Source organism: Cololabis saira, chromosome 13 (assembly GCF_033807715.1).
Source record: "Cololabis saira isolate AMF1-May2022 chromosome 13, fColSai1.1, whole genome shotgun sequence".
NCBI lineage: Eukaryota > Metazoa > Chordata > Actinopteri > Beloniformes > Belonidae > Cololabis > Cololabis saira.
Window position 1 is genome coordinate 6,654,041 of NC_084599.1, and position 20,425 is coordinate 6,674,465.

Sequence of the window (20,425 nt, forward strand, 5' to 3'; positions counted from 1 at the left end):
TGAATAAAATAAGTATCTTTCTTAAACAGAAACCTGTCCTGCTTAATTAAAATTTGTATAAATTAATATAAAACAATAGAAAAAGAAAGCAGAACATCCATTCTGTAATAGTGCACCTTGTTAGTGCAATAACAAAAGTGCAAACAGAAAATCTGTAGAAAACTTACATATTTGTGCCTCAAAGGCCATGACTGTAGCTACAGTTGTAGTAAAACAGAAAAAAATAACTTATAACAGCTCAATGCCATTTTCCATTGGCATTTATGACTATTTTTTCAATCTCACAGAAATACAGGACAAAGTGCGTCCCTTTTCACCTCAATACGGGACTGGTACTTTATTATGATTCCGTTTTTCAAGGGACGGTTGGTTGGCAACCCTCCGCCCCCTCACCCCAGTTAATTGTAAAAATAAGAAATGTGTAAAAAAAAAAAAAAAACATAACAGAATGTAAAAATATAAAATGTGATAAGCAAACATAGATTTTTTTTTAAACTAAATCTTATATTTTTATACAATTAAACAAAATAAAATGATACAAATTTACAAACTATAAAAAAAGTTTCTATGCTGTTTTTTAATCTAGATTTATTTTTCAATGATTAATTCTTAAACTTAAATCACAGTTCCAATCAATATTTATTAAACAAGTGTTAGAGCTCCATCTAGATCATGCTGTTCCATACCTGTAAAGCTGGGCATACACTGTGCAATATTTTAAATCGTTTGACACCGCCCCATCTCACTCTAATCCTCCCGTCGGACCTCTGTTACTGGAACTCGAGGCTGGTTTTGGGGCAGGGGTGGGGGCTGTGTCCACCCAAACGTGCGTCCTGCCCACCCGATCAAAGGTAATGGGGATCCTTTATTTTTTTATAATTTTATTTTTTATATATATATATATATATATATATATATATATATATATATATATATATATATATATATATGTACCGTTTCTGATTGGGTCGGCACTGCGCATCATTTTTAGACATAACAATGAACGCATACCGCAAAAGTTGTGTCTCGGCGGAGGGACCCGACGTCCCATCAAAATGAGAAACAGAGAAAGGTGTTCAGAACAAAACCACCAGCAAACTAACAAACCAACCAACAAAGCTCAGAGTTAAAGGAGCTGTATGTAAGAGCAATAATAAAACGAATCATAAAATGACCCCAATATGTCAACAGACATTTAAAAATCATGTTCATTTCAAATACTTATGTCACTGACAACAGCACTCAAGCCAGGATATTCCAGTTTAAAAAGAGGAGTTGCAGCCCTCAACTGATGTTTATGTTGTCATTTTTTGTTTTGGCCTGAAGCTCCACCCTCCACCTATCTCCCAATCACCAAGTCAGTATTGTTTCTGAAGCTCCACCCTCCACCTATCTCCCAATCACCAAGTCAGTATTGTTTCTGAAGCTCCACCCTCCACCTATCTCCCAATCACCAAGTCAGTATTGTTTCTGAAGCTCCACCCTCCACCTATCTCCCAATCACCAAGTCAGTATTGTTTCTGAAGCTCCACCCTCCACCTATCTCCCAATCACCAAGTCAGTATTGTTTCTGAAGCTCCACCCTCCACCTATCTCCCAATCACCAAGTCAGTATTGTTTCGGCATCCGGGTTGCCAGCTCGGCTCTAATTATGGCAGCCATGGCAGCCTACGTTCCTGCTGCATTCTGCAGCCTACCTGGCATTTCTTACAGACGGCTCCTTTAACAAAACGAACCAGCAATGAACAACTGGCAGCCCCGCTCTTTAACCTCCTCCTGATGAGCTGACGGGCTGCAGGTTCAGGCTCACAGCGCGACTGAAGGCTGATTTATGGTTCCGCGTTACACCAACGCAGAGCCTACGGCGTAGGGTACGCGGCGACCCGCACCGTACGTGGAAATGCGGTCTTTTTTCTGCTATTAAAACATGTTGTAATGTGAATTTGCAACACTTAAACTACAAATAATAGTTTTTGACGTGACATCAGAGATTGTACATGCTCTCTGTGAAAGGATGAGTAGCTCCACAACTGGAAATGGGCGGGTGGTTTGGAGCGTCTGGGACAGTCATATCCCATCCGAGTGTTTGGAGCTGTTCAGACTGAGACGCATCGGCCCAAATGCGATAATGATCGGATATGAAACTACCTCCCGGAGGTGGTTTCCATCTGGTTTGCAAAAATCGGATCTCATGCGGTTTGGGACTGTTCAGACTTCAAAAGAGTCATCCAGTTTCAATCTGAATGGGCTAAAAATCGGTGAATGAAGGGAGGAAACGTTCATCTTCCTGTTGTACTTTGTTTGCCAAACTTCTGCGCTAAATTTTATTTTTGAATGAAAATGTTTCCACTGATCTGACCGAGGGAATGTTAAGAGGGGTGTAAACATAACGAAAATGTTTGAGCACTTTTATGAAAACGTTTTCTGGCACCTGTAAGGCCATGCTCAGGGTTGTGTTTGACTCTGTCACAGAAAAGGCAGCCTGCAGCTCCTCACAGAAAACCTTAGAGAAAAACCAAAAATACCGATATTACACGGCTTCAATACGTTAAATATTAGCATATTAGTGTAGAATTAAACCTGTGACACTCAAATTTGAAATAATTGAAGAACTAGTATGTATGTATATATATATATTTTATTATTATTATTATTTTTTTTTTTCAGACAGGCAGGTGCATAGACAGCTGTGGAGCTATGGGTCCTGAGCGTTGTAGCAGCGGTGTGTCCAAATCGTACAACAACAATTCCTCCGTTTCAGGATTAAAGGCAGAAATGCAGCCGTAAAACCCTCCGGATCGGTCCAGAGCCGCTTTAAAACGTGTCCGAGGTTTTTTTAATTTACTGAAGACGATCAGGTGAGCAACTAACGTGGAGCTCCGTCTCTGTGACTCTTAATGAGTGATCACTAACGTGGGTTCGTTACTCTGAGCTCTCAGTAACGAGTTCTCAGAGGAGACAAGTCAATACACATGTGATCATTCTGCTTTAAACACAAGAACTAAGTGTAGTTATGCTTATGCTAAAGTTTGAGTTCAGGATCCACAAATTAAGTTGTTCTTTCTGTGTTAGGCTTTTTTTCTCCTAAACGTATCATTTTATTCTTCTAAAGTTCTGTCTTTCTTCCTACAATATTGCAATTTTTATTAAAAAAAATTTGTGACTTTGTTTATATTGTTTTATTCTATATACAACTGTAATTCTAATAAGGTTGGGAGGCTGTGTTTAATGGAAATAAATGTTTCATAGGACTATTAATTAATTAATTAATTAATTAATCTTTTATTCCCAGAAGAATATGAACATATCAGAAGTTTAAACTGGGAGCATTGGTCATTTCATGGAAAGATTTTCTTTTTTGACTTTGATGTCATCGACACATCTGTAAAAAGTTGGAACAAGGTTTATCTGGTGTAGCATCTCTTCCTCCTCTAACATCTGCCTGTAAACATCTGGGAGTCGAGGAGACCAGTTGCTGGAGTTATGGGAGAGGAATGTTGTCTCGTTCTTGTTCTCTGATGCAGGATTCCTGCTGCTAGACAGTCTCGGGCCTTTGATGCTGGATTTTTTCATGATACTCCAGATGTTTTCTACTGGTGAAAGGTCTGGACCTGTGCTGGACCACTTCAGCACCCGGACTCTTCTCCTGAGAAGCCATGCTGCTGGGATGGATGCAGTATCTGGCTCTGCATCGTCTTGCTGAAATATGCAAACTTTTCCTTGAAAGAGACGTCTGGATGGAGCAGATTTAACATTAAAATCTCCCTGTACCTTTTAACATTGATGGAGCCCTTCCAGATGTTCCAGCTGCTCACGCCGTAGACACTAATGGAACCCCAGACCACCAGGGAAGCTGCTGAACTAAGCTGATAACACGCTGGCTGGCTCCTCTCCTCAGAATTACAGATGTTGATTCATCTGACCCTAGAACAGTTTTCATTAGAGCTTTGGTCCAAAGAAGACGGCAGCGTTTCTGGACGGTCTTCACATATGTTTTCCTCCTGGCTTTGTGGAGCCGTAACGAGCATTTGTGGACTGTATGGGGAACTGATCTCTGGGAGCGTTCCTGAGTCCGTGCAGTGAGTTCTAGTCAAGAATCCTGTCTGCTTTTAATGCAGAGCCACCTGAGGGCCCGGAGACCACCGGATCCTGTTTGGACCTTCAGCCTCGTCCCTGGAACACAGACGCTCAGTTTGGAGAAGCTCTGTCCATCTTTACATCCGAGAGGTTCTGCCTCCCTGAAATGCTCCTTTTTATATCCAGTCATGTGACCCAGCTGTTGACAATCAACCTAACTGGTTGTTAAATGCTCCTCCGGTTGTTTTTTGATTTGTGTTAATTATCCTTTCCAGCATTTTAGCTGCTCCTGATCTGACTTTTTACAGATGTTCCCATCAAATTCACACTTTTTTTAATGAAATGATAATATTTCTCAGTTTCAACATCTGATATATTGTTTTTGTTCTATTGAGAATTAAATGTCTTGCATTTGGTTTTTAATTTGCATTTTATACAGCATCTCAACTTTTATGGAACTGGGGTTGTAAATAAACAACTTCATATACATATACATATATACATATATATATATATATATATATATATATATATATATATATATATATATATATATATAATTTCATTATAAAGGGTGGTTTGGTTGACTGTAGGCTGTTTTGTAACTTTTATTCTACCTTACACCAGTAATAATTAAGCACTATTGTAATCTCTCTCAGCAAGAGTGCCGGGGGAGGAGTTACACGCTAGATGAGGTCATCACCTCATTTCCATAGTTACTCATCTGTGTACAAATACGCTAGATGCTGAAGGTGAGAACAATGAAGTTGTGGGAGAGATAAAAAGGAAGTAAAAAGCGAAATGTGTTTGGAACGACAAATAAATGTTCTTTTTTGACCATATTATATTAAGTTAATGAGAATGACTTATGAATTATTATTCAATGACTTATTTGCAGTCTGGATGCGGAGGACTGAAGTTCTCCTGCTGTGACTGAGTGTTTCGGTTCGGGGGAGGGGACTACGGCTCGCTGAGAAGAGCTTTCAGGTTAGTTTCCATTAGTCGTCAGTCACACCTATATTTTGTGACAAAGTTCCCCAATTTGCAATAAATATTTCTGCTGTAAAGTGGATTATTTTAACATAAAGGTCACTGAAGATTGGGAGGTTTAGCCTTGACTCTCAGACTGTCACCTGTCTCCTCTCAGGCGAGGTGTCCACCTGCAGCTTCTTCTGCTGTGGTTGGGTCATGGAGCTGGCGTACGTCTGTGAGTGGGAGAAACGGCCCAAGAACACCCACTGTCCGTCCATCCCGCTGGTGTGTGCCTGGTCCTGCAGGAACCTGGTGGCATTCACCACAGACCTGAAGAACGACGATGAGGACAAAGGTGTGTGTGCACACACACACACACACACACACACACACACACACACACACACACACACACACACACACACACACACACACACACACACACACACACACACACACACACACACACACACACAGACGGTATGGACAAAAAAATTTATCACAATAATTTCTGGCATTTATCCCGATGACGATAAAAATGACGATAAAAAAAATACCAATTCAACTCCACCTTTGTAACTATAAATCTATCACCACATTCAGTCTTTGGAGCCCCCAAAACACTGCTCTAAAAGAATACTAAATGCTACTAAACTACACCAATTAAGTTGAATTAATAAAAAACAATTAAATTACTCCACCTGTACTGCAAAACTGGAATGACTCAAATTAAAAACAAGTTTGAAATGTAAGAACAGATTCAACATTTATTCAAACTGTATGGCTTAAAATGTGGGATAACAGGGCAAACAGCAAAAGTACCATCGTCCTTCAAGTTTTCTTAGCTTATAAAATCACAAAGTAGAAAAAAATACTACCTGATAAATAAAGAAACAGGACAGATAAATATAAGTTCACTGAAAATAATATCAGTGATGACCTCTTCTAATATAAATAAAATGTGCAAATTAACCTGTGGTTGGAACATGCCACAACTTAGATACTATTGCAATTTTTTTTCGTAATAGTCAAACGTTATATCAAAATGTAACAACCATTTCCTTCTGTTTTTGCAGACTCTGCATATAATAGATGATGTTTGCTCCTCGTCTTTCTTTTTAAATCCAAACCAGTTCCAGATAACGGAGCTGGAGCCTCGTTTAACAACGAGCTCCTTCCGCCATGTTTGTTACACAAAATCCTCATCAACGGGAATTTATCATTTTTACCGCGAGATGACAAATTCTTACCGGCGTGGGGAATTTTTTTGACGGTATATCGTGAACGGTAAAATATCGCCCATTCCTAACACACACACACACACACACACACACACACACACACACACACACACACACACACACACACACACACACACACCCCTGCAGCCTCCCAGCTCCATCCTTTGACTCCGTGTTTCAGATGTCAGCCACATGATCCACATCATCGACACGGAGCACCCCTGGGACGTGTTCTCCATCAGCTCTGGCCACACCGAGGTCATCTCCTGCCTGGAGTGGGACCAGTCGGGTGAGCGGCTCGCCTTACATGACCACGGCTGAGCGTGTGCTGCGTGTTCGGGTTGTAACAGTGTTCTGTGTTTTTGTTTGAGGCTCGAGACTGCTGTCGGCCGACGGCGACGGGCAGATCCGCTGCTGGTCCATGTCGGACCACCTGGTGAACAGCTGGGAAAGCGCCCTCTCCAGCTCGCTGGACGGAGACCCCATCGTAGCTCTGAGCTGGCTGCACAACGGCGTGAAGCTGGCGCTGCACGTGGAGATGGTGAGACCTTACCCTAGATTCACACCAAAAGCGTCAAAAATCACCTGTGGAGGCTCAAGTCACCTGCATCGCACTGCTCGCTAAAGTCTGTTGACGCCTGCAGGGGGCGGCGCTTTCAAGCTGCAGAACTGGAGGAACAAAGTACATATAGTCTACATATATCTATATATAGCGTGCACATTTTCAGGTTCCTATTTCACCATGGATCACACTTTGGGAAGCCTTCTTTATATTTCAGCGTTATTTCTGCGTAGATAAGAGTGAGTTTGATCCTTAACCAGGTTGGTCCTGGATCAACATCAACCACCATCGTTGGTCCCGGTGAAGCTGCAGTCGGTCTAGTGATCACTGACACACCGGGTCAGAGCGGATTTGGTCATATTGTTTAAACTGTGTTTTGTGATTAATAAGCACGGTTTTTAATTATTTTGCTTTGGATCGATGTAGCAAATAAAATAGTTCGGACCATCCAGCTCCTCACCCATCAGATACGTGTTTCACATGAGCAGTTCAGGTAAAAACTGCAGTCAAATCAGCAAAAATGTCAGTTTGCTGGATGAAATATATTAATTCCTGATAAAATAAGTTTGTTAGTCCACAGCTCTGCTCCGGTACGCATGTGAATAAGTGTGTGCGTTTGTGTTTACATGAAAGTACAATCAGCATTGAGGGTTCTTGCTTCGGCAATCCCAATCTGTGATTGGACGCTGCCTCGGCGTCGTCGCTGCTCATTTACATAAAGATTTTCAACTTCAAATTGACGCTCTGAACGCCTCCGTGGCCTCCGAGGCCTCTCGCAGTGAGCTTTCATAGACAATGAATGGCAACCAGATGCCTATGACACCCGTGACGCTTGTGGTGTGAATCCAGGGTTACACGGGTATGGCGTCAGCCCCCAGAGAGGGACATGCCCCTGCAGCGCCAGGGGGCTGGACTTCTGTGTTTAATCAGTTCCGTTGGGACTTTTTGACGGTAGATGCAGAAGTTGAGTCGAGTGTTCAAGTGTGTAGCAGACGAGTGCATCAGTACCATCGTGTTGGTTTTATTGGTTCTATTGAACGGAGCCCAAACAGCTGCAGACTTTGGGACCAGTACTTTTTTTTTCTTTTTTCTTCTTCCACCAATGATGTTATATTGAAGGTTTGCAATATACAAGCAATGTACAACAATCAGTCATTTCATATCATATTTCATATCTGTGCAACATCAGCAGCATAGTGCACAGTCATACATCATCATCATCATCAACAACAAACGATAGTTAAAGGAGCCGTCTGTAAGAAATGTCCAAAACTGGTACTGCAGTCACTTTCAAAATATTGTTGAGCGGCGTGTACCCTCCCCCTCCTCCCCCCGACCAGAGGTTGCCAGGTAGGCTGCAGAATGCAGCAGGAACGTAGGCTGCCATGGCTGCCATAATTAGAGCCGAGCTGGCAACCCGGATGCCAAAACAATACTGACTTGGTGATTGGGAGATAGGTGGAGGGTGGAGCTTCAGAAACAATACTGACTTGGTGATTGGGAGATAGGTGGAGGGTGGAGCTTCAGAAACAATACTGACTTGGTGATTGGGAAATAGGTGGAGAGTGGAGCTTCAGAAACAATACTGACTTGGTGATTGGGAGATAGGTGGAGGGTGGAGCTTCAGAAACAATACTGACTTGGTGATTGGGAGATAGGTGGAGGGTGGAGCTTCAGAAACAATACTGACTTGGTGATTGGGAGATAGGTGGAGGCTGGAGCTTCAGAAACAATACTGACTTGGTGATTGGGAGATAGGTGGAGGGTGGAGCTTCAGAAACAATACTGACTTGGTGATTGGGAGATAGGTGGAGGGTGGAGCTTCAGAAACAATACTGACTTGGTGATTGGGAGATAGGTGGAGGGTGGAGCTTCAGAAACAATACTGACTTGGTGATTGGGAGATAGGTGGAGGGTGGAGCTTCAGGCCAAAACAAAAAATGACAACATAAACATCAGTTGAGGGCTGCAACTCCTCTTTTTAAACTGGAATATCTTGGCTTGAGTGCTGTTGTCAGTGACATAAGTATTTGAAATGAACATGATTTTTAAATGTCTGTTGACATATCGGGGTCATTTTATGATTCGTTTTATTATTGCTCTTACATACAGCTCCTTTAAAGAAAAATGAATACATAAAATAAAATACATAAATAAAAAGAAAAAAATATACATACATAAAAGAAACAAAACCTTGGTGTGACAGACTTCATAATATCTCGTATAAAATGAGAATTATATTTGTGACAGCTTAATGATTGAAAATCTCTGAATGGATATCCATCATTGATATACATTTCTTATTTGTAATGAACTTAAGAGACTTGAGATAATAATCAACTTCAATCAAAAACAACTTAAATAATGAAGAATAGTTTTTTAAATTTACATTTTATGGATGTTAAATTTTCCTAATAAAATATAAAGATTGACAATAGTACATCTTTTCTTTGAATTCAAAATAAGTAATAATGTTCTTCCCTTCAATGTTGATTTTATGTGTTGTTTTACATAGTATATTTTTGGACCAGGACTCTCCTGCACTGCAGGTGTATCAGTGACATCACATGCAGCATCATGTCTGTCTCTGTCCTGTCGCTGCAGTCGGGCTCCACCAACTTCGGGGAGAAGTTCTCCCGGGTTAAGTTCTCTCCGTCGCTGACCGTGTTCGGGGGGAAGCCGATGGAGGGCTGGCTGGCGGTGACGGTGAGCGGCCTGGTGAGCGTGTCGCTGCTGAAGCCCGGCGGCAGCCTGCTGACGGCCAGCGAGAGCCTGTGCCGGCTGCGGGGGCGCGTGGCGCTGGCCGACATCGCCTTCACGGGGGGAGGCAACATCGTGGTGGCCGCCACGGACGGCAGCAGCTCCTCCCCGGTCCAGTTCTACAAGGTCAGCAGCCGCTCCCGCACAACGATTCTAACCCGTTTGTGATCCTGCAGAGATAGCCACCTGAAAAACGAAACCACAGCAGATACAACCATCTCCAGCGCTGATCCTCATATTTAACCTCCTTTTTTTACTAACAAAAATGGTTTATTTTTCTTTTTTGTTTCATTAAAGGATGTTTTGTTTCATCCAGCTGTTTAATTCCTTGATGCGCTGATAGGACCATGATGAGAGCTGTACAGGTCTGGTGTTACCGGAGAAACGTCATAGTGGTGGTGAACGTAGAGGAGGCGGAGCCAGACAGGTGGAGGAGAGGCGGAGCCTGACAGGTGGAGGAGGGGCGGAGCCTGTACTAGGGCTGGGCGATATGGACCAAAAGTCATATATAGATATTTTCTAGCTGAATGGCGATACTCGATATATATCGATATTTTTTCTGTGCCATAATTGGGGTTTCCCCCAAAGCATTATAGCATAGCATCTCTGTTAGCTTCATTTTTTTCTGAGGCAAACCCTTAAAAAAACAGTCAGTTTTAATACAAAGCCTCGTGCCAAATGTTACACAGGTTCCTTTATTAACAGAGGTCTGCACAATATCAAAATGTATAAAACAAATGAAATAAAAATAAACTGCCTGCATATATAGAATAAAAATGCTTCTTGAATAAAATAAAACAAATATCCCTTTCCTGCATAACAATTAAATTAAAATACACTGTGCAATTAATACAATGTAGACAGTAACAGGCAGACTTTTCCACTGAGGTTGACAGTTGCAAATAACAAAACATTTGTGCAAATCTCAAATAAAACATTCAAGTCAATTTGTCACAAAATAAGCTATATCAAAATCATAAAAAAATATATATTTCTTTTAATCGATATAAACGATATTGTCTCGTACCATATCGCGTTTGAAAATATATCGATATATATTAAAATCTCGATATATCGCCCAGCCCTAGCCTGTACCGGTGGAAGAGGCAGAGCCAGAAAAGGTGGAGGAAGCGGAGCCTGTACTGATGGAGGAGGTGTAGCCCGTACAGGTAGAAGAGGTGGAGCACGTAGTCGGTCGCCGGTGACGGTCATGAGTCCTCCTCAGTAATCCTACTGAAGGGGAGGGGTCTGGACCTTTGGGTCCTTAAATCATCCAGTTTAGTTTTTCAGCCTTTTTCAGGTCCTGCAGAGGATAATGGCTCCGCCCGTCTCCCCTGCTCGTGCTCACCTGGGCTCTGCCGCCTGCAGGTGGTGGTCAGCGTGGTCAGTGAGAAGTGCCGCATCGACACGGAGCTGCTGCCGTCTCTGTTCCTGCGCTGCACCACCGACCCGCAGAGGAGGGACAAGTACCCGGCCGTCACACACCTGAAGTTCCTGACCCGGGAGAACTCCGAGCAGGTGAGCCGCTCCTCCAGGACAAACATGCTCCTACAGAGCAGGTGGGAGGAACCGTTCTCTGACAGATTCTGGTTCTGCTCCAGGTTCTGCTGTGTGCGTCCAATCAGAGCGGCAGCATCGTGGAGTGCTGGTCCCTGAGGAAGGAGGGGCTTCCCGTCAACAACATCTTCCAGCACCGCTCCCCAGTTGGTAAGAGGCACAAGCTGGTTCCGCCGGGGCGGGTCTCGGGACCGCCACCACCTCTGACCTCTGACCTCTGACTTCCTGCTGCAGTCGGGGAGAAGCAGCCGACCATCCTGAAGTGGCGGATCCTCACCACCACCGGGGACCTGGAGCGGGTGTCGGCCGTGGCTCTGCCCAAACTCCCCATCTCCATCTCCAACACCGACCTGAAGGTGGCGTCAGACACCAAGTTCTGCCCCGGCCTCGGTGAGTAGAGTCACGTTCAGGAGGGGTGGACTCCAGATAGTCTCCACATGGTTTCATAATCATTTCCAGACTGATGAGCAGTAACAGCGGCTCCTCTAAGTACCGTATTGGCCCCAATATAAGACGGTGTTTTTTGCATTGAAATAAGACTGAAAAAGTTGGGGTCGTCTTGCATTCGGGGTCTAGACGTTATACCCATTCACAACGCTAGATGGCGCCAGATATCTTTAAAGCAAATGCTGAACTTAACTCTCCAGGCCAAAGCGAACCCCTGTCACGAAGAAGAAAAATAAAAATGATGGTAAAAAAGAAAAGAGAAGAGATAACAGAAAATGGAGAAACGTAGCGACAATCTGGAGAAAAGTGGGTGGAAAAGATAAGATAAGATTATCCTTTAATAGTCCCACAGAGGGGAAATTTGCAGTTCACAGCAGCAAAGGGGATAGTGCAAAAAACGAGAGGCATTAATAGAAATAGTAATAACAAATACAGTAATAATAACACATTATAGACAGTAAACTGGTATGTACAATAATAATAATAAGAAAAATAAATAATAAGAAATACTAGTATATAAAAAAAAATAATAAAAGATGGATATTTCCATAATTGCACGTTGCAGAGAGTGATATTGCACATTATTTTCCAGTATGTACATTGAAAATCGGCAGGTAAACCGGCAGCTGAGGAAAAGTTATGATGCAAACTTCAAGAGGATGATTTGAATGAGGCAAAATAACATGCTTTTTCTCTCGAATATATTGTTATAATAATTTTTTCCAGATGTACTGTAATCATTTTCTGTATAAAAATTGAATTTGGTGTTCAAAAAGTATTTTTTCAAACTTGAGTCTTGAAAGAGGGGGTTGTTTTATAATCAGGGTGGTCTTATATTCGGGCCAATACGCTGCACTGCTGATGTCTTTCCTTGTTGGCCTTGTCCTGAGCACGACTGTGTCCTCCAGGTCTGGCTCTGGCCTTCCACGACGGCAGCATTCAGATCCTGCACCGCCTGTCGCTCCACACCATGGGGGTGTTCTACGGCTCCTCCTCCGCCCAGCGACCCGGGGACGAGGCCGCCATCAAGCGCCAGCGCACCACCGGCCCCGCCCTGCACTTCAAGGCCCTGCAGTTCTCCTGGACCTCGCTGGCCCTGGCGGGAGTGGACAACCACGGAAAGGTGAGGACGGCCCAGTCGGGGGTTCCGAACGTGAGAATGATCTAAATATTAAAAGAGGCTGAAGTGTTGTCTGATCTGGTGTGAGGAGGATCACGCTCAGGTCCTCCGGAGCCGGGCTTCTCCACGCTCCTCAAACACAGCCGTTTTGTGCTAAGCTCCTCCCAGTGTCGGCTCTCCGGGGTTCCCGCTAACAGATATCTGAAGTCCTGAACACCTCTGGATCCTCTCCACAGTTGGAACCATGATGTTTCCAGATGTTTGATTTGATTTCAGCAGAAAATTCCCTGAAACTCACAAATATTTCACTGTTCCAAAATGAAAAAATAAACATACAAGGTTTTTTTGTCAGCTGTCAGTCAACATAAAAGGATGAGGTTGAATTGTTTATCAAGAGCTCATCTGTTGCTTCGTAACTTTGAGTAATTAAGTTAAAACACTGCGTTTACTCAAAACACGTGACCTTAATGAACCGTTTAACGTAGGACCTCAAAACCTGCAGTCAAGACTGTTTTTACTCCCAAGAAGCTTTGTTTTATTTTAAATGTTTTTATCCAGATACCCATATAAAGGAGCTCTTCTTGCTGTTTATCCTTCACATCCACCCGTGTTTATTGTGTTAGACTTGATGATTTAGGTTAAGTAGACTAATAACGGCTGCAAAGTCACGCATTAAGCTGCATCCATGTTGAAACATTAACTGGGCTTTTTCAGTCTGGCGACACAAACAGGGAGTGAAAATCAAATCATGAACGTTGGAGCCGATGGAGCTCCGGGGCCGCTCAGTCCTGCAGTAACTGATCCTGCAGTAACTGATCCTGCAGTAACTAATCCTGCAGTAACTGATCCTGCAGTAACTGATCCTGCAGTAACTGATCCTGCAGTAACTGATCCTGCAGTAACTGATCCTCCTGTAACCCTCTGATCCTGCACTTAGCACGGAGCAAAAACAGTGGTGTTTTCATGCGTTTTGCCCGTTCGTTTACACGAAAACGGAGCTCAAAGTCACCAAAAACGATCATTTCTGAAAACTCCGGCCAAAGTGGAGATTTTCAAAAACTCTGTTTTCAGGTTTGCGTCTAAACAGAGGAAAACGGAGATTTAGGCTTCAGAATGTCACATTATGGAACAGAAACGTCACCAGCGTCATGTGTGTGACCTGTGTTTACAATTAGTTTGGCCACCGTCAATATTTTCTTGTATTTTACCTGTTTTATATTCTAAAGTCACACTTAAAAGTAACTCCACTTCTCTGTCACTCCAAACGAAAGACTCTCGTTCCGTCTTGGAAGTAAAGCCTGATTTATGGTTCCGCGTTAAATCGACGCAGAGCCTACGGCGTAGGGTACGCGGCGATGTGCGCCGTACGGTGTGCATCGCCGCGTACCCTACGCCGTAGGCTCTGCGTTGGTGTAACGTGGAACCATAAATCAGCCTTAACTGGAAGTTACACGTGTCATTTGTTGATGTTTTTTCCAGGATTCTGATTGGCTGGCATGACGTTAACAGCGTTTTCATCGGGTCCGTGTAAACGAGGATATTTTTGAAAACGTAGAGGGGAAAATATCCGTTTTTGTAAATACCCGGCTACGTGTAAACGTGGCCTAACCCTCTGATCCTCCTGTAACCCTCTGATCCTCCTGTAACCCTCTGATCCTCCTGTAACCCTCTGATCCTCCTGTAACCCTCTGATCCCTCTGATCCTGCACTAACCCTCTGATCTGCTGCTCCTCAGCTCCACATGCTGCGGGTGTCTCCCTCCATGGGCCAGGTCCTGGAGATGAACACCACGCTGCGCCACCTGCTGTTCCTGCTGGAGTACTGCATGGTGACGGGCTACGACTGGTGGGACGTCCTGCTGCACGTGCAGCCCAACATGGTGCACAACCTGGTGGAGAAGCTGCACGAGGAGTACATGAGGCAGAACCAGGCGCTGCAGCAGGTCAGCCGGGCGCCGGGGGACGGGGAAACGCCGGTGGGCCGCCGCGGTTACTGACGGACGGCGTGTCTTTCAGGTGCTGGCGACGCGCATCGTGGCCGTGAAGGCGTCTCTCTGCAAACTCTCCACGGCCACGGCCGCCAGGGCGTGCGACTTCCACGCCAAGCTGCTGCTGATCGCCATCAGCTCCACCCTGAAGTCTCTGCTGAGGCCTCACGTCCTCAACACGCCCGACAAGAGTCCGGGGGACCGCCTGGCCGAGATCTGCGCCAAGAACACCGACACAGGTGAGACGGGAGCCGGCGTGCAGCTCCATCAGGTAGCGGGCGGCGGCTGATGGCTCTCTGCCTCCTCAGATATCGATAAGGTGATGATCAATCTGAAGACGGAGGAGTTTGTGCTGGACGGGCCCCCCCTCCAGTCCCTGCAGCAGCTCATCCAGTGGGTGGGGGACTTTGTCCTGTACCTGCTGGCCAACCTGCCCAACCAGGTGAGTCAGCTGCTCGGCTGATAGAAACCCAGCTGACCTTGAGGGAACTTTACACTCAGATTTATGAATTTTGTCTTTTTATGAATTCACAAATACGAACAAAGAAAAGACAGGAAATTCTGCCTTCATTGCATTTCAAATTTGATATAAAGAAATTCTGAATGTCTGACTTGAAAAACTCCAGATTTTCCCAAGGAAACTACTTTTTTTCCTGAATTTCCTGAATACAGGACTGTCTCAGAAAATTAGAATATTGTGATTTTCTGTAATGCAATTAAAAAAACAAAAATGTCATATATTCTGGATTCATTACAAATCAACTGAAATATTGCAAGCCTTTTATTATTTTAATATTGCTGATCATGTCTTCCAGTTTAAGAAAACTCAAATATCCTATCTCAAAAAATTTGAATATTCTGGGAATCTTAAACTGTAAACCATAATCAGCAATATTATGATTAAACTTTTTTTATTGATTTTCCATCACTCAATCAAGCACTTCACATGTCCATAATATGGCCGTTTACAGCAATACAAAACCAAGCTGTGAACACGAGAAAAGAAAAGACAAAGAAAAAAAAAAAAACAAAAAAAAAAAAAAAAAAAACAGAAAACAAAGAAAATGCACATTCCTCTTGACACCCTATGCAACACCGCATTTCCTCCTACAGCATTGCACTTCACATTCATCTACCACACATTATTTGATAATACACATACCTCAGGAATATGACACAAAGATTTCAATTATTATGGCTAACCTCTCCACTCATCATTTCCAGATAGGGTTCCCAGACTTTTCTGAACACACTTATACTCATAATCAGCAATATTAAAATAATAAAAGGCTTGCAATATTTGAGTTGATTTGTAATGAATCCAGAATGTATGACATTTTTGTTTTTTTAATTGCATTACAGAAAATAAAGAACTTTATCACAATATTCTAATTTTCTGAGACAGTCCTGTGTGTGTGTGTGTGTGTGTGTGTGTGTGTGTATATTAATCCCTGGCTATAACACGGTTCACCTTTCACGTCTCGCTGCTTCACGGATTTCCATTGTGTATCATGTTCTGCATTCTGATTGGCTGAACAGTCTCCCCTCTTCTTCACTTCCTGTGTCAATAACGTTGGTTGCTTAGCAACAAGCTGAGAACGGCCAATGAGCTTCAGCAGCAGCTCAAGAACGGGACCTTTGATGAATCGTTCATTACAGTCTCAGATATAATCCATGGTGTCGGTTTATAAAAATCTTTTAGCCCAGAAGAAAAAAGAGCGACAATAACGACCCATAACTATTTTCTTCTCTTGAAAAATCAGACCTGCACCGCGACTTTAGAAGAAAAAGACGCTACAGAGCGAGTCAGGATACAGCATCATAAGAGCAGTGAAATACGCACCAGTCACAATTTGTCCTACTGTACTTATTGTATTTTTTTTCATAATCCTTTTTCATTTTCTCGCGTTCAAATCCATTTAATCGGGTCATGGTGGAGCTGATCTCCGCAATTTGAAGCCTTGTATGATAATTAAAAAAAAAAAAAAGGTTGCTACTTCGCAGATTTCACTTATCACGGGTTCTTTTTGGAACATAACCCCCGCCAAAAACCAGGGATTACTGTACATACATTTTCAGGTGAAAACCCCACAGTCGGGTCGGGACCTCTTGAAAGCCGGGAGGATGTTGAATGTTGCTCTCTCTGCAGCTGCAGATGAAGCTGCTCTCCTCCTCAGAGGCTCAGGCTGCCCCCTGGTGGGTGCATCTGCAGCAATCCTGCTGCTCACGTTGCTGCTCTTCTCTGTGCAGGGCTCCATGGTCCGGCCCGGGTTCGGCTTCATGAGGGACGGGGCGTCTCTGGGGATGCTGAGGGAGATGCTGGTGATGATCCGGATCTGGGGGCTGCTGAAGCCCGGCTGTCTGCCCATCTTCACCGCCACGTCGGACAACCAGGACAGCATGCAGCTGCTGTTCAGGCTGCTCACCAAGCTGTGGCTCTGCTGTAAGTGAGCCGGTCCCGGTCCGGTCTCGGTCCGGTCTCGGCCGTCCACACGTACGCGCTGTAACCCGTCTTAACACCTCAGGACTTCCTGTCTGTGTGCTTCCTCTCAGCCCGGGAAGAGGGGCCCCCCCAGGAGCCGGACGAGACCCTGATAGACGAGTGCTGCCTGCTGCCCAGCCAGCTGCTGGTTCCCAGTATGGACTGGCTGCCGGTGAACGACGGCATCATGGTGAAGCTGCAGGGAAAACACCCGCTCAGGCTGCAGTTTGGAAAAGCCTCCTCGTTGCCGGGAGCGGGAGGTTCCACCCCCCTGGAGGTGTTCACCAGGTAACGCACACCCGCACCGCTTCAGCCCTTTAGGCTCTAGTGGCCTTTAATGGGAGTAGCTTGACAGGAGGAGTTATGGTTCTGCGTTAAATCAACACAGAACCTACTAGGGCTGAAAAGATTCCTCAAATAATTTGAGTAATTCGATTACAAAAAATTATCAAGGAATTTTCTCTGCCACGAGGAATTCTTTAATTTCTCCAGCTCAAAGCAGGTATTTTGCCCAGACTACGTTTAATGCGGCACAATGCACTAAAGCCACGGACGTAAAGGAAGAAGAAAGAGATGGCGGGTATGTTTGGTTTTAGTAATATCATGCTCAGGCCATGAGTCTGCAATGGCCCAGATGGGAGACACATGTAGCTCAGTGCTTAACTTTTATTTTTAATCCACTCTATATTCTTCTGGTTGTTCTCCTATATGTTCCCCCTCTAACCCGGTACATACATAAGTTCCTCTAAACATCTGTTCCCGCTACAGTTTTAACTAAAAGAAAATGTGCTCCAATACAGCAGGTCTCATAATTTTATTTTGAACACTGCCAAAACTCAAAATCTTAAAGACTTTAACTTAAAACTTAACTAGAACTTAAAATTTGCTTGACACAAATGAAAGTTCAATTGAAACACGTGGGAAAAACACCTAACCTTTTAAGTGATGTGTGTTATCAGGTGTAATGGCATTTTTAGGTTAGATATAAGAAAATTTCTTGGTAAGATCCTTAGTTTTTTGAGTGAATCAGTGAATTTGTTCAACTGGTGTAAGTTCAGGGTTTTTAAATGCACAGCCATGAAACTACTGTATTATATCATTTAGTCTTAGTAATGTTAATTAACATCTAACATCTTATGTATATTTATAATTGCTCTTTAAATAAACAAAAATATGTTTTATCCGATTAATCAATGGAATTTTCAGTAGAATACTCGATTACTAAAATTTTCGATAGCTGCAGCCCTACAGCCTACGGCGTAGGCTACGTGGGAGTTTCTCCATAGCCTACGGCGTAGCCTGACCTGCACCTCCCAAAAAATGTAACTACGCTTGGAGGCGACGCAGACCCAAAGCAGACTGAGAGGGCTGTGATTGGTTCGCTTGGTAGCAACGCATTTCCAGTTCCGGTTCGTGAAGCAGTAGTGAACTTTCAGCACTCTTTTCTTTGTGTGTGTGTGTGTGTGTGTGTTTTTTTTTTTTTTTTTTTTTTTTGGGGAGGGGGTTGTTTTGGTTTTTTGCACAATAGTTTTCCTTATCTCTTTGATTCACTGTGACTGGAAAAGCCTGAAGCTAAACAAAGTATCAACTAGCGCTCTGGGGGGGTACTGCACCGCGGAGAAATGGAGTGACGGAGGGTTCACGACGGCAAATGGTAAATGGCTTACACTTATATAGCGCTTTCCAGCTGTACTCCTACAGCCCCAAAGCGCTTTACACTGTAGACCAGGGGTAGGCAATTCCGGTCCTCGAGGGCCGGTGTCCTGCATGTCTTAGATGTTACCCTGCTTCAGCACACCGTGATAAAAGTACCTGTGTCATTAACAGAATTGTGCAGCCCTGGATGACAAGCTGATGACGATGATTAATTAGAATCAGGTGTGTTAAAGCAGGGAAACATCTAAAACATGCAGGACACCGGCCCTCGAGGACCGGAATTGCCTACCCCTGCTGTAGACATTCACCCACACATGCACACACTCACACACCGGTTGTCGGCGGAGCTGCCATACAACGGCGCTGGCCTGACAACCGGGAGCAACCGGGGGATTCAGTGTCTTGCCTAAGAACACTTTGGTGGACACAGGAGGAACTAGGGTTGGAACCACTGACCTTCAGGTTCATGGGCGAACGCTCTACCAACTGAGCCACCTTCCCCTCTCGGCGTCACGGCAACGGCGTAGGCTTTGCGTTGGTTTAACGCAGAACCTTAAATCAGGCGTAACTCTACCTGAACTGGTCCCTCAGGGACCGGTGCCGGGTCTGTTCCCAGGTAACTCACACGGAGTCATGTGTTTGTGTTCAGGAGCCCGGGCTCTCAGAAGATGGACAACCTGCGGTGCGTCCACATGGGGGTCTGTCCCACCGAGGAAAGTAAAGCCTGCACCAGGTGAGTCCACACGAGGTGATGTCACTAAGTTTAAAGAAGAATTCTGGACCAAACCTTTAGAACCATAATAATCTGATGGGTTTAGATTGAAATGTTAATTCCATTTGCAGACGATGAGCTCTAATGGGTGAATCTCCTCTACAGGTGCGGCTGCGTGACGATGCTCCGTTCTCCCAACAAGACCAATGCTATGAAGCAGTGGGAGCAGCGCTGGATCAAGAACTGCCTGTGTGGGGGTCTGTGGAGGAGGATCCCCCCCACGCTCACCTGAGCACAGTTAGCACTCACCTGGACCAGCACCAACAGGCTTTCTGGAGGAACTGGACTGAGCTACTCCAGGACGCAGCTGGTGTTTGTTTCTCCTGTAAATAGAATCACTTTTCTAATAAAACTGATCCAACTGATCAACATCTCTGTGTGAGCTCTGGACCGGCTTGTTCCTGATGTGGGGTTCATTAGTGGGATGTAGGAGCCACTTCCTGTCCAAAGACGTCAAAGCTCAGCAGTCGCTGTTGCCCCTCGTTCATGATCGGTGTCCCAACTCCTCCTCCTCTCTGGAGGTCACACATGTGTAGAACAATCTTCAGGGTGGTTTTGGTGCGTAGATCAGAATAAAATAAAGGGTTTAGGTTCTGATCCAACACAAAGACCATTCCACTGCTTTTATAGGGGACTACCTTAGACCAGGTCCTCACTACTGAAGACAAGGTCCCCATCACCTTGGACTAGACCAGGGGTCGGCAACCCAAAATGTTGAAAGAGCCATATTGGACAAAAAAAACAAATATGTCTGGAGCCGCAAAAAATGAAAAGTCTTGTATCAGCCTTAGA

General features: G+C 44.2%; 1 protein-coding gene across 4 annotated transcripts; it reads left to right on the forward strand.

Moving 5' to 3' along the window:
• Positions 1-2,668: 2,668 nt before the first annotated feature.
• On the forward strand, positions 2,669-19,989 carry med16 (mediator complex subunit 16). Of its 4 annotated transcripts, none has more exons than XM_061736983.1 (18): positions 2,670-2,858; positions 4,737-4,829; positions 4,976-5,064; positions 5,225-5,404; positions 6,472-6,579; positions 6,662-6,831; positions 9,457-9,738; positions 10,981-11,130; positions 11,214-11,319; positions 11,404-11,559; positions 12,525-12,739; positions 14,472-14,678; positions 14,752-14,962; positions 15,032-15,165; positions 16,974-17,166; positions 17,277-17,493; positions 19,511-19,594; positions 19,739-19,989. In XM_061736983.1, the coding sequence occupies exons 4-18, from the start codon at positions 5,266-5,268 to the stop codon at positions 19,863-19,865; spliced, it is 2,499 nt and encodes an 832-aa protein (XP_061592967.1). In that variant the 5' UTR covers positions 2,670-2,858; positions 4,737-4,829; positions 4,976-5,064; positions 5,225-5,265; the 3' UTR covers positions 19,866-19,989. The 4 variants fall into 4 exon arrangements, with proteins under 4 accessions (XP_061592971.1, XP_061592967.1, XP_061592968.1 ...); XM_061736984.1 differs by having other exon boundaries at positions 4,741-4,829; XM_061736985.1 differs by lacking the exon at positions 4,737-4,829.
• Positions 19,990-20,425: the final 436 nt, after the last annotated feature.